The 14924-nt window shown below is 43.8% G+C and overlaps 1 protein-coding gene across 1 annotated transcript; it reads right to left on the minus strand.

Annotated features, from left to right (window-relative positions):
• Positions 1 to 1503: 1503 nt before the first annotated feature.
• CCN3 (cellular communication network factor 3) lies at positions 1504 to 10054 on the minus strand. The gene is made up of 5 exons (XM_020889065.2): positions 9719 to 10054; positions 9367 to 9592; positions 7944 to 8198; positions 6182 to 6396; positions 1504 to 3021 (listed from the first exon to the last, which is right to left on the minus strand). The coding sequence occupies exons 1-5, from the start codon at positions 9800 to 9802 to the stop codon at positions 2761 to 2763; spliced, it is 1041 nt and encodes a 346-aa protein (XP_020744724.2). The 5' UTR covers positions 9803 to 10054; the 3' UTR covers positions 1504 to 2760.
• Positions 10055 to 14924: the final 4870 nt, after the last annotated feature.

Genomic DNA, 14924 nt, shown 5'->3' on the forward strand with positions numbered 1-14924 from the left:
TGCAGCTTGGGGAAGTGAAGTGAGGAATGAAGGAAACTTTTTAAAAAAAAAATTATGAAAGAACCAGAGAACCAGTGCATCAACCAGAAACTTTAAAACACAGGGTTAGATTAACTCTAGCCCTCACGCTGCCCAGATGAGAGCCCAGCTCACGACCGGGTTCTGCATCACTGGACACTGAGTAAAGGCAGGCTGATCGAGGTAATCCTGGCATCAGGAGCCCCAGTGCTCACAGCAGCGTTAGTGTATTAGCCAAGATACAGGAGCAATCTAAGTGCCCATCACCAGATGAATGGATAAAGAAGATGTGGTAAATATACATATGCATATATACACACACACACACAATATATGTATATATACACATACACAAAATAGAATATTACTCAGCCCTAAAAAAGAATGAAATTCTGCCATTTGTAACAATGTGGATAGGCCTAGAGGGTATTATGCTAAGTGAAATAGACAGAGAAAGATGCTGCTGCTGCTGCTGCCTAGTCTCTTCAGTCGTGTCCGACTCTGCGCGACACCATAGACGGCAGCCCACCGTCCCTGGGATTCTCCAGGCAAGAACACTGGAGTGGGTTGCCATTGCCTTCTCCAATGCATGAAAGTGAAAAGTGAAAGTGAAGTCGCTCAGTCGTGTCTAACTCTTCGTGACCCCATGGACTGCAGCCCACCAGGCTCCTCCATCCATGGGATTTTCCAGGCAAGAGGACTGGAGTGGGGTGCCATTGCCTTCTCCAAGAGAAAGATGAGAAAGACACATACTGTATGTTATCACATATATGGAAGCTGAAAAACAAAATGAATGAATATAACATAAGAGAAAGACTCACAGACACACAGAGCAAACTAGTGGTCACCAAAGGGGAGAGGGAAGGAGGGAGGGACAAGACAGGGGTAGGGGATTAGGAGGCCCAAACTATTATGTATAAAATAAGTAAGATAAAAGGATACATTGTATAGCACAGGGGATGTAGCCAATATTTCATAACAAATGTAAATGGAGTATAAACTATAAAAATATAGAATCACTATTTGTACACCTAAAACTAATATAATGTTGTAAGTCAGCTATACTTCAATTTAAAAAAAGAAGATACTCTTGGCAATTTAAGTTGGCTAATTGAGAGAATGGGGGTGGGGGTACTTTAACTAGATAAGGAAGCCAGTAAGGTGAGTTTTGTTTGGTCCAACCACAAGTTCAATTTTTAATATATGAAGGTATCGCGAAGGCTGTCCAGAAAAAAATATCAGGGTTCTAGATACTGGATTGAGTAAAGAGAATGGAGAATATCTGAGGCCTTGGCAATAGAGATCACCAAATTAACAATGGTCTTTTGTTTTCCTTCTGATCAGAAATTGTAAGTTCATCCAGAAGAATCCACTTTGCTTTCAATAGATGCTGTCACTTTTTATCTGATTTAATTGGTAAATTTTCATTGAATTTATACTTTCAATAAACAACTCAGAAGCACAAAACTAATAGCAGAGTCACACTTTGATAAGATAATGTTTATTTAGTAATGTCCAACAAGTAGCGAAAGTAAAAAGAATATTTTTAAAAATGTATAATTTACATTTATATAAATACTTTAAAGTAGAAAAGCTGAACACATAGGGTGACAATAGAAGAATGTATACATTTAAGTTTGCAGTCTATCTTATAGCCTGACAAGTTAGATAAACATATGTAGATGCATATATCTTGTTCATGAGTTTGCCTAAGACCCAAGTATAAGTTTGGGGCATCTGTTCAATAATTTTGAACTCCCATGGAGTTTGTGGTATCTTGCCACTGCAGTCATGTCAATTTTGTTTTTCTTTTTCAAAATTCCACTACCAGCATATTTGAAAGTCATCAAAAGTTGTAATCAGGTGCTTTGGTCCTTGGTTTGTTCATTGGTAAGGTAAGAGGAACCCTGCTGATGGGTTCTGCTTCTTCTGAATTAAAAAACTAGTGATCCCCAGGAACCTCCAGACACATATAAATGTCTGAGGGCTGATAGAGGCTGGTCATCTCTGTATAAGGGGTACTTTTCTGTTTAGCTTCTTTCTTTTGGAAAGGAGTCAACTTGTCTGAAATGGAGCCAGTTTATGACACCAGTGCACTTAATTAATAAGCATTCCATTATTGTAGATATAGCTTGTTTTCCATGTACACAGAAAACAGATTTCAAGTTGGAGAACTATATGTTTCATCAGATCTCAGAATTTGAAGTTCAGAGTTGAGTTACTGAAAAGGAGTGCTGCATAGAGAACCCTTAGGTCAATCCTCAATCTATGGTGAAATATTTATATGACAATACTCTCAGTATGACCTTGGACTTCACCATGTCATTTCATTACAGTGACCTTTTCTTGAAATTTTACAAGTGTATAACAAAATGAGCACAATGTGATACTGTTTACACAGTAAGATCTGTATCTGATTTCTAAAATTTTGAAGTTTTCACATGTAGTAAACGTGTAGTAAATGTGTGTAGTAAACATGTAAAAGAAAAAGTCATCCCTAAGTACTCTCCTGAGCTTACCTTGATTCCAGGTTTACAGTTAATCATATCCTTCATGAAAAAAAAGACAGATATAACTGACCTCATATGACCTCAGAAAATACATGAGACTCAGAGGAGGATAATAATTCTTCATAATTTTTCTTATATTCATTTGATGGTGGGTGGCTGCAGTTTGCCTCTGTCGGTAGGCTTCTCAAGGGACACGTTATATCTTCCTGCTGCTGGTGTTTGGCTTTGAGTCTTAGAGGAAAGACGAGTTGCTGTGGGGACAGTTGTTGTGACAGGTGCAGGTCCCGATGACCATCACTGGCTTCTTGAGGATCTGCCCTGGGGAGCACTGGAACTCCACCTGGATGGTTTTGGTGTTGTGGGGAGTGCAGCATCGGCCATCGCTACAGATCCCACAGAACCTGGGCTTGTAGGTGTGCAGGCTGGTGCAGTTCTCAAACTGCAGGTGGATGGCTTTGAGTGACTTGATGCTACGGAGACACTTTTTTCCTTTCTAAGAAAGAAAAAAAGGAGTGATGTGTGAAATGGCCATCTTTCCTCTGAGGGCCCCATCTAGGCGTATGGAATAACTTGCTAGTTGCCTACCCAATATCTGTTGCTCCTTCTTCTTTGCTAACAGAATGTTAATTTTGTTCTAACAGGATAGTCCACTACAAGTATTTGCTTCCCCCAGAATACCTGGGAGCTTGTGGCAAAGTGATGGGCCATAATACATAAACCAGGAGATTCCTGGAAATTCTTTGCCCTTCAGACAGGTACAGTTCTTAACTGCTTCCTGTATTCGTCTGCCTTCCTACCTAGAATGTGGAAACCATGCCTAATTGTCTATAACCATCTTTTGACCAAGCGACATATGCATGAAGGTGAAAGCATATGCATGATAAAGAAAGTTGCTTTGTCAAGCCATCATAAGAAAATTGGCATTAGTTTTAGTCCAATACATTCTTTAGGTGCTATAAAGAGAAATGGAATAAATATGGCATCACTGCAAGCCTATTAATGTTTCAAATTTTTTCAGACATTAACTCACTTAACCTTATTAGCAACATTCACTCATACAAGGAGCAATTATTCATGTAAAGAGCAAATGTTCAAGTTTTATAGATAAGTAAATGGAGTCTCAGAAGGCTGAAGTGATCAGAAGACAACTAGTAATTGAATTTGTCTGACACAAAGCTCATTTTTTCTGCTGATATTACACTGTGACCTCAGGAAAGTGTAAGACAGTGTGATTTAAGGTTATTTTCCAGGAAGGCATGGTAATTAGGGAATTTATTCAACATTCCATTAGTAATTATTGATGAAGAACCCCAATACTGATAATGCAGTAAGACACTGATAATATGTTAATTTCCCACCTAGATTTCTTCACCTAATTTGTCACAATTCTCCACTGCTTTTTACCTTTTTAGGCACAGCCCATAGATTGTGGAGTGATGAGACCTGGAATTCTCTAAAATCAGTAGCTCTAAAGCTTTAAGAGCACATGAAAATGGACTAACACACGTTGCTAAGACATACATTGTTGGGCCTTAAACCCAGGGTTTTGATTCAGTAGATCTGATGTGGATCCCCACAATTTGCAATTCTAAAAAGTTCTTAGATGATGCTGCTGGTCTGGGGACCACACTTACAGAAGCACTGTTTCATATTTAAGAATCTTTCAGTGACAAGGAAGTAATGATTATTGGGCTAGCATTTCCCTAGATTCTGAGCACATTGCTGGACTTTTAATGAAATATATACATATACTATAAATAAATATCTTAAATATAATATCTCCTAATATTAAACTGGGTGCAAGATTATATTTTTTATAAGAAAAAATATAACTTCTGGAAAAAGAAACAGTAGAAAAAGCAAAATGTTAAAGTTATGGCATTGAAATGCCTTATGTAATAAAGTACTATGTTCTTGACAGTACTTAAAGGCTCTTTCTTTTTCTTTGTTGATATTTATAATACTGAGTGTATATTTTTGCCAATATAAACCAAAAAGTGCAAGGTCTGCAACATTTGTGTGTGTGTGTGAGTGAGTGAGTGAGAGAGAGAGATGAAGGGACAGAAACAGAGAGGAAGGTGTTTCCAGGTGTTCTTTCTAAACTGGTAGAAGCAGCATAAAGTTAGAATGGATCTTAAAAAGTCAGAGAGCTAAGTAGCCATATAACAATGCAACCACTAGAGACTCTTATTTTACCAATAACAGAAATGATGGTTAATATCAAGTAATGATATGTATATTAATACAGTAATCTATGCTTACAGGTGGCGCTAGTGGTAAAGAATCCACCTGCAATGCAGGAGATATAAGAGCCCCAGGGTTCAATCCCTGGGTAGGAAAGATTCCCTAGAGGAGGAAATGGCAACCCACTCCCGTATTCTTAGAGAATCCCATGGACAGAGGAACCCAGTGGGCTACAGTCCATGGGTCGCAAAGAGTCGAACTCAACTGAGCATCTGAGCGCTGGGGCAGCAATCTATGCCCAGTACTTTGCAAATTCATGGAATTTAATCTTCATGACAACTCTGAGTAAGGAACTGTAGCTACTGTTAATGTCTCTGTTATCTAAGGGAAGGAACTGAGGCTTAAAGGTTAAGAAAATCACCCAAGTCCCACAGCTAGCTCATTTGAGAAGCCAGGATTTAAAGTCAGGCTGTCTGGCTCCAGAGTTGCGCTCTTAAGCATGAGATGACATTGCCTCAGTGGAGAGATATGTAAATCTTTCATTGCTAGGGACTATTTTATTTTGGCCTTAGGTTTGTACAAGGGTCCATCAACTAGTTTGATTTGAGTATTGCATTTATCTGATCTCGGGTTCTGCTAACAAGGACTGTGATGTCATCAGGAACCAATCAGAGCTTCTGATCTGCATGCCTTCTGCTCAGCATTAACACACTGAGTTGATATCATTCCAGCAAAAAAGGAAAGCAATGTGCTATTTTATTTGGCACATATCACCTCTTCCTGGCAAATGTACTGGTGGCACTAGGCTTTTTAAAAGACTGAAAATAATTCCCAGACACCCATTCATTTATTCATCCACAGTTGTTTATCAAGCACACAGTACGTCCCAGGTAGGATGTGGAGGATGGAGGGATTTGGAAGGCAGATGTGGTCCCTACTTTGTTGCTTCTTTCAGACTAAACCTAAAGGGTGAAGGCAACTGGGCTCAGAAATGAGCTCTCTAAAATCAAGCATGCTTGATCATTGAGTAACTGTGTTTTTCCAGGATGAAATGAGATTTGCCAGACTTTTCTCAATTGGGGACAGCATTAGAGTTGTCCAACCTCTCCCTCTTTTTTTCTGTTTTTGGTGGCACCACGTGGCATGTAGATCTTAGTTCCCTGACCTGGGATGGAATCCGTGCCCCCTGTAATGGAAGCATGGAGTCTTAACCACTGGACCACCAGGGACGTTCCTGACCTCTCCCTCTTTACCCGCTGTGAGTTGCTTAGGATATTTCAATATATTAAAGAGAGAGAAAAAAAAAAAAAAAAGGTAAACTCCTCTACTGGAGCTGACCACAGAGCCAACTAACATCACAGAGATCTGCTAATGCACAGAGCCAACTAACATCACAGAGATCTGCTAATGCACAGGGCCCAGTGAGCAAGGCCACCTCCTGTCATGGGAGGCTTCCCCCAGGTTTGTACCTTGTCTGCCGGCTGCCTGTGCTCTTGGTCACAGGGCCGCACCACGCAGAGCCGGGTCTGCTTCACCATCTCACAGTGAGGATTCCTGTTGGTGACGCGGGTGGAAAAGCCCGTGCCGCAGCTCTTGGAACATGCACTCCACTCTGTGGTCTGTTCGATGCAGTTGATACTTGAGTCCGAGACTGCAACTCCTAGAGTGGCTTCTGTCCTGTAGGCTGTGGGATTTTGCAATAAAGACAGCACTATTGAGTGAAACATGGGCATGGCAGAGTGGTCCTTTTGACCATCATTAGAAAAAGCATTTCATCCAATCAGGTGCTTTCAGGTGCTTTCAGGGGATATACCTGAAACTCTGTATTTATAAGCCCCAAACAGGTAGCACAATGCCTAGCACACAGTTGACCTTCAAGAAATCTTTGTGGAATGACTGTCCGATTTGTTCACGAGTTTAGGAGAACCCGTCTTTGAGACGCTTAGTAGTTTTAAGAATATAGCACCATATAGCATCAAGAATCATTCCATAAACTGTACTGAAATCACATGATTTCAACATGTGATTTTTGTCTAGAAAGATGATCAGTTAAAAATTGTAATTGGATGAGAAAGTAGAACCAACCAACTCAAAATAGTGATGAAAGTAAAACTCTGCCTTAGTGAGGTGCAACTGGTTGTCTGGGTTGTGGGATACAATCACTTTCAGACAGTTCAGTCTCAATACTTAATATGCTGGCCTTAATATGCTGGGCACATCTCCTCCCTTACATGGCAATTTTCCTATCTGTAAGGCATGGCTGATAATTCCTGACTTCAGAAAGACTGTAAAGTTCTGTGTCCTGCCAGTGTAAATAATCTGGCTGACTAATGGCTTCCAAAATATTCTCTACTGGATCTTGAATTTTTGCTCTTCAAAAAAAAAAAAAAAAAAAGTCATCTCCTTTATGAGCCAAAACAAAAGGAAAAGCAAACAAAGATCCTAAAGTGTTACTTGATCCTTCCTACAGCATCTGGAAAGGTGGCATTTCTCCGTGACACTTGTCCAGGGATGGCATTCCTTAGGGGAGATAGTCTTAAGAGTGCACAGGTAGTTGACAGAATCCAGAAAAGAAAGAGCTATCACCAGGCCCTTTGCAAATGACCTAAAAGGCATTCCCCTTGAATTGATGGACTTCCCCTTTGGCTCATATGGTAAAAAATCTACCTGCAATGTGGGAAACCTGGGTTCAATCCCTGGGTTGGGAAGATCCCCTGGGGAAGGGAATGGCTAACCGCTCCCATAGTCTTGGCTGGAGAATTCCATGAACAGAGGAGCCTGGAGAGCTACAGTCCATGGCGCTGCAAAGAGTTGGACATGACTGAGTGACTCACATAAACTGACTCTTGCCATAAATATAGAAGCTGTATCAATTGTGTGTTTTGCATAAAGTTGCCAAAACATACCTTTGCAATGTTAATAAGGGTCAAGTGAGACAAACTAAAATATAAATAGTAGTCATGTAATAAGACTACAAAAATCACTCCTATGACTCAAAAGAACCACTGAGCATGACTCTTCTTCAGGAGAGGCTGTGTGCATACTTCAATAACTTGGCTGGTATTCCCACACGTGATGTGTCTAATCTCCATGGGCCAGCTGGACTCCACGAATGAATGGCCAGAAACTGAAACTGCTTTCTCACTACAAATCCCAAAGAGCACACATACTTACTGCCTGCATTTATTCCTGTGCTGGGATTGTTAAATTCAGGTATGTTGAATTTCTTACCTGGAAGGGTCTGGAGGTCCCCTAATGTCCCCGTCTCATTGGAGTCACAGATCCACTTTTCACAGCACTCCCCCGGCACTTTAACTTTTCTGGGAGCTGGGCAGTCGGGCTGGGGCAGTAGCAGGTCCTCTTCACAGCGGGGCACACAGCCAACCTGTCCATCTTGGCAGGCGCACTGGTATTTGCAACTTGGCTGGAAGGTCTCCCCACTCTGGTAGATGACTCCATCGAACACACAGTTGTCTCCTTCTACCGCTAGAATAATGGGGAAGAAGAGCATAGAAGGAAGGGCCTTCCCTGGTGGCTCAGACGGTACAAAACCTGCCTGCAATGCAGGAGACCCGGGTTCGATCCCTGGGCCGGGAAGGTCCCCTGGAGAAGGAAATGGCAACCCATTCCAGTATTCTTGCCTGGGAAATCCCATGGAAAGAGGAGCCTGGCGGGCTACAGTGATTATTAATAGGGTGGTGAAGAGTCTTGGGGAAGAAGAGCCGAGAGGGAAGGGGAGAGAAAAAAAAAAAGAACAGGATGCACTGGCGAAGCTATAGAAGATGCACAGCACATGTCCCAAACCCCAATTTATTCTTTTTTCTAGTTGAAGGCATCTGGTTGCTGATCTATCACCAGTAGAGAGATATCCTCATGCAGCTTCCCAGAGGAAAAAGAAACACTCAAGACCACCCAGTCCTGCCACTCATGTTACGGACAAAGAGGAGCCCAACCGTGAAGTGACACTCCCAAGGTCCCACAGCTTTTGCTCCCAATGAAAAGGTCATTTTGCAAGAACCTCCTTAGATTCTCCTACTCCAGGAGCTCAGAATGAAAAAGCTAAAAGACTATCCCAACCCCCATCATCCAGGGAGGTGGGGACAGCCTCCAACTAAATGGTACACCAGGTGGGAAATTGATCCCGGACTGATTGAGTTTCACCAGCTCGATCTTACTCACAACTCAGACAGGGGTTCCATAGGTCCCAGGAGAGGAGGGGCTGCTTTGGCTCAGACGGGACAATGACAGGTGTGAAAACAAGCCGGAATGGCTACAGTTGGGGGAACTCTGAACTGTGAGTAAGCCCAAGTTTCCATCACCCCCCAAGCGTCCCCTGGAAACGTGGATAGGAAATGACTTCACTGGCCCTTAACTCTGCTCTGCTCCCGGTCTATTTGGATTCTTCTCTAGGGAGGCAAGTGACCGACGCTTCTCACCTCCGCAGGAGGGCAGGTTTCCTTCGAGCTTCTGGCTCTCCCCCAAACCCCACGAGACCCCAGACCAACCCTGGCACAGGTGCTCCATAAACATCAACTAGGGCATCACTATTAGTCCTTGCGCATCACCCTGGGGGAACAAAGAGAGGAGAGGAAAGAGGGGACAGCTCCGCATTGGAGAGACAGGAGGTCAGGTGGCGGGGTGGGGGCAGGTTTACCCATGCAGATGCCAGTCTGGGCGCTGGGGTCCGCTCTGCGGTCGCAGAAGAGGCCGCGGCTCTCCTCGCAGGGCAGCAGCTCGGAGCAGCTCTCGCCGCGCTGACGAGCGCACACCAGGCAGCAGGAGCAGTCGTCCAGCACCGCCCTCACCCCGGGGGCGCAGGCCGGCGGCTTTGGGGGGCACGTGGCCGGGCACGAGGATGGGCAACGCTCAGCCGCAGCGACCTGGGGGCGGGCAAGACCAGAAGGAGAAGCTTCTCGTCAGGGACCTGGAAAGCCGAGTGAGCCAGGGATCGAACAGGGGTTTTGCTCAGAAAGTGACCAGAGGCACCTGGCGAGTGCGCCACTCACCTGTCCCAGGAGATGGAGGAGCAGGAAAGCCAGGCAGAGGCACTGCTTGGGCAGACCGATACTCTGGCTCTGCGCACCCTGCATGTTCAGGCTTTCCCGGGTCGCTCACCCACGCCTTTTCCAGGTCGGAGATTGGCTCCGCTCGCCCCGCTCCAGGTTGGGCTCGCCCCCGGCCAGCGCCACAGCGCAGGTTTTATAGCGCGCTCCTAGGACGCTCACAAGCCGGTTGGCTGCCGCTCAGGCAGGAGGCGGGGGGACCGGCGGGGTGGGGAATGGAACGAACCCCGGGGTTGCCATAGCAATTGGCTGTGGGTGCCGCTCTCCTTTGGGCGCGGCCCTGGGGCCTGCGTGTGCCTGTGTGTGGCGACTGGCTTTTCCCAGAGCTCCGGGCGGGGCTGGGTGGAGGCCCGGGGCCAGGACCCAGAGCTCGCCGAGCGCGTGGGAAGGAAACGCCCGTTTCCTCCTGGAAGCGGCTGCGCCTTCCCCCAGGACTAAGACACCGCCACTCCCCATCACGCTTCTCCGCCTGGCCGTTTCCAGCCGGGTTGCAAACGTGGGGCTCCCCTAAAGGGGTGTCTGATGTTTGCGACCATCTGTGGGGGGTTGGCGAGAGGCCCAGGAGTTTAGTCATAAAGGAAGCACGTGCAAGTTTGTCACTGTTTAGGGCACGCTCGCTCTGAGTGTGGAGAGCTGGGGAGCGGGGGGAGGGAGGAAAGGGGAAACCGGAGGGAGAAAGTAGTGGGGGCGGGGTGCAGAAAACCGAAGTCAAAGTTAGGATGGGGGATGCTATTGGCCAAAAGGCAAAGTTGTTGTTGTTGTTATTCATTTTTATTTATTTGGCTGTAACAGGTCTTAGGTGCAGCTCGCGGTATCTTATATTGTGGTATGTGCGATCTAGTTCCCAGGGGGGACCAGGGTTCAAAGCCCCGACCCCAGAGAGTTAGCCACTGGACCACTACGGAAGTCCCAAGGTAGAGTTCTTTTGACTCTATAATCATTTCAAGCCCTGCTGATTCTTAAACCCCCAATTCGGCAGATTTGGTTGAAATCAAGTAAAACATAATAGAATGAAAATATGAGAGCCTGAGGTACATAAAAAAATGTCCATTCTTGTAGAGAAAAAACTTGAAACACCTGTGGTATCTTGCCTCCCGTGAAAGGGCACCTGTCAGACTATAAGAGCCTGTGAGGGTGTTTAAGATGGCTTCAGCTCAGTCCCTGTCAAAACCTCAGCAAATTAAGGAAGGACTGGGAAAGGTACTTCCTTTCCTGAACTGGCATTCCAGGACATCAAATCCTCTTCCACCTGGCACCTACTTTCAAAAAATTCAAAAAATGACTGCGGGGAACTCTTGTCATCTCTCATGAGAAAGAACAGTTTGTCCCAAAGGTGACAGTGCTGGACGGTATTCAAAACATCTCAGTCCTGTATTTCAGCCTTGCTGCTGCCTCTGGGATCACCGTGTCCACCTCCTTTGGGGGTAGCCCTGTTGGAAAGCCACTTTTCAGGAAAATTATACTGGCTTATGAGGGAACTTTAGGCTTTGAAAGGAAGCAAATTTCTTCTACATCATCCATCTCCAACATGAAGGAGATCAAAGGCAGCTCGTGTAAGGGGCCAGGTCTGCCCCTGCCACACCTACCTTCCACGGTGAAATCATCCCCAGCCCCTTCAGAGTAGTTCTCTGAACAGCTTAAGACTGCTGTTAACTACTTCTGAGCCTCCGTGAATTCCGCTTGCTTTGAGGACATGCAGACTGATTAGGAAGGCTTGGTGAGAGGCTGAGCCGTTAATTTGTGCCACGTCAGGGACACTCAGTACACTCTTCAAGGTGATGGGCTTCGTGAGTCATCTGGCATGGCAATGGTCCACCCGGTTGTACCTCAGAATTAACCAGGGTGTGTTTTGAAAAATATATTTTTTTGTTTATAGTGATTTTTAAAAATTGAAGTATAGTCAGTTTACAGTGTTGTGATAGCTTCAAGTGTACAACAAAGTGATTCAGCCATATATATGTATATATTTATATATACATTTGCATATATATGCAAATATTTATATATACCTTTACATATATAAATATATATACATTATATCTATATATATGTATGTGTGTATATATATATATATACATATATACTATCTTTCATATTCTTTTCCTTTATAGGTTATCACAAGATATTAAGTATAGTTGCTTGTGTTATACAGTAGGTCTTTGTTGTTTATCTGTTTTATACGTAGTAGTATAATGTTAATCCTAGCCTCCTAATTTATCCATCCCCCACCCCCTTTCCCTTTTGGTAGCCATAAGTTTGTTTTCTGTGTCTGTGAGTCTCTGTTTTGGATGTAAGTTCATTTGTGTCATTTTTTTCTTTTAGAGTCCACATATAAACATATAAACAATATCAAATGATATTTGTCTATCGATGTCTGGCTTGCTTCACTTAATACAATAATCTCTCAGTCCATCCATGTTGCTACACATGGCATGATTTCATTATTTTTATGGCTGAGTAATATTCCATTGTATATGAAAAATATAGACTTTTGGACCCCACCCTCAACCCACTCAGTTGGATTTTCTGGTGAAGGCTCTTGGTAGACAGCATGTCAATGTACTGAATACTTGGAAATGGGAAGTGGCTTTGGGAAACCTTGATATGGAACGAGTAGGAGTACAGCTAACCAGGAGGCAGGAATACTGGCTAAATTTCCAGTGTATGAATTGACAGAACAAGGAGAAATTGGCAGAGCTAAGACGGGGCTGACTCTTCTTGGAAAGGGGGAGGTTGAGAAGAGAAAGGTAACTGTCAGACAAGGAAGATGTCAAGTCATTGCTAATGTGTGCTATGGTTCAAGTCTCTTGATTGCTGCAAGTGATAAAAACCAAACGAGCTAGTTTCAGAAAGACAAATTTATTAGGCAGAGGCTGTGGTATTTCACATAAAAACGACATGGAAACGGTGCTGCTAAACCTCAGAGATAACTAAGACCAGGGCCTCGGAGCTATGAGGACTCCATCCTTCTATCTAAATTTTGCTTCTCTTTGTATCACCTTTTCAGTCTGTCCCACCACGGACCAGCTTCTAACATTTAAGAAAAGTGTCATCCTTAAATTCTCCCTAATCTCTTACATTATGACCCTATCACCAGAGAAGGAATGTCCACTCTGTAATCTCCTGTAGATGCTCTTGGTTAAGGACCTCTACATGAAGAAAACTAGCAATTGAAAGTGGATCCATCTGATGACAACATGTCAGGTCCTGCTTGGCCACCTTCACAATAACATCTCTGGACTCCTCCTTGCTGGGAGAGATTTCATCCTCTCTGAAGACCCAGCATCTCTTGCTTTTCTCTTATATCTCTTAACTTATCGAATAATAATGATGTGCCTGTTTCTGCATCTATCTCCCTTCCCTCTCCTGCCTGGGAGCCTTTGAGGACAGGGAGCAGGTCATATTCTCCATAATATCCCCAGCATCTACTTCAGGAACAGGTACGTGATCAGTTGGTTTAGGACCTTTTGAGACACTGCTAGCCTCACTTAAAGTTTTGTCATTTGTCACTGTTTTGCATATGAGGAGGTAAGAAAGAATGGGAGGCCGTTTGTTTCTTGGCAGCAGTAGAGGCTGTGTTGTCCTTACCAGTCATCACCCATCTGCCCCTGACACACACCTTTCTTAATCTTTCACTCAGAGTCTAAAGGATGGCACACAGGCTGGTGATACCGTGTTTGAAATAAACCACGTGTCAGCTGAGTTGTCTGGGGAAGTTAGAGTGTGAGTTGCTCAGTTGTGTCTGACTCTGTGACACCATGGACTTTAGCCCAGGTTCCTCTGTCCATGGAATTCTCCAGGCAAAAATACTAGAGTAGGTTGCCATTTCCTTCAGGGGATCTGCCTGACCCAGGGATGGAACCTGGGTCTCCTGCATTGCAGACAGGTTCTGTGAGCCACCAGGGAAGCCCCTGGGGAAGTTAAGAGAAACTGTAATAGACACTCCTCATAAATCTTGGCTGCCAGCCAAGGTGGCAACTCCACTGGGTTAGAAGGTGCAAGTACTGTGTCTATTTCACTTTTCCTCTTTCATTTCTTTCTCTCCTCTCTTTCCCTTATCCCAGATATGGCACTAGAGACTCATTTCTCCTTCTCTGTTAATGGATTTTTATTTTTAAGACGTAGCAGTCAGTGCTCCTACATTTGGAGAATACATATAGAGAACTTTCTACATTTTATAAAGGCTTACATTTTAGTTGTTTTATCTTTTTCGTTATGATAAAAGATGTAAAATAGTTTGGCACTGGTTTCTGTAGCAGGCAGGAGAAGTATAAAGCACAGAATCCCGTATTAAAAATGAAATCAATAAAAAGCTGGGACTGTGATGTTGTCACCTGCAGCACAACTGCACCTCTTCCCTTTCCTCAGTGATCACGTTCTCTGCAAGCTCACAGACATTCACTGCATTGAGTGAAATGTTAAGCCCACCCGCATGATACTCAGGTCCCATATTGTGCCTCATAAGTCAGCCTCACAGCTTGTTAAAAAGTTTGTTGCTCTTTTCTGAATTTCCTTCATAGGTCCCTTTTCTGGGGCCTCGGGGACTTGGTAGAACACAAGGTAATTCCGAGTATATGTTAGGCAAGCCAGCCCTACATGGTGTCCAATTATATGGCTAATTTCAACCACACCCTCTTGTTTTTCTGACAACTCTCTTGACTTCTTGCTCTTTCAGAAACAATGAGGGGCAGAGAAAGAACAGTGATGAGAGGCAAAATATTAAATATATAATGTTTAGTGTTATCCCCTTTGGAAACATCTTATTGCCCACATTTTTAAATTTTCTTTTTAGTGCATTTATTATTTAAAAAACCCATATCTAAAGTTTTTTTTTTTTAAGTCATATTAGAAATGACCGAGAAATTTGAGAAATAAGTTTCTTTCTTGCACTGCTAAATGACCTCCTTCTAGGGAAATGAGCTTTTGTGGAATCAAATAATTATTTTAAGTGTTTTGAACTGGAGTGGAGTCTATCAAGTCTACCGATGTGCATACCACATTCCCAGCCCACTGGCACCAGTCATGCCCTTCCCTGCGCTCAGCTGAAGAAGTTGGCCACCAGCCATTCTTTCCGTGTGACTTCTGTATGGCCTGTGACAGCTGGGTAGACTGAAAACCATTCTGCTTCACAGACTAGAATCCTTTAGAC

The sequence above is a fragment of the Odocoileus virginianus genome, chromosome 15 (assembly GCF_023699985.2).
Source record: "Odocoileus virginianus isolate 20LAN1187 ecotype Illinois chromosome 15, Ovbor_1.2, whole genome shotgun sequence".
Lineage (NCBI taxonomy): Eukaryota > Metazoa > Chordata > Mammalia > Artiodactyla > Cervidae > Odocoileus > Odocoileus virginianus.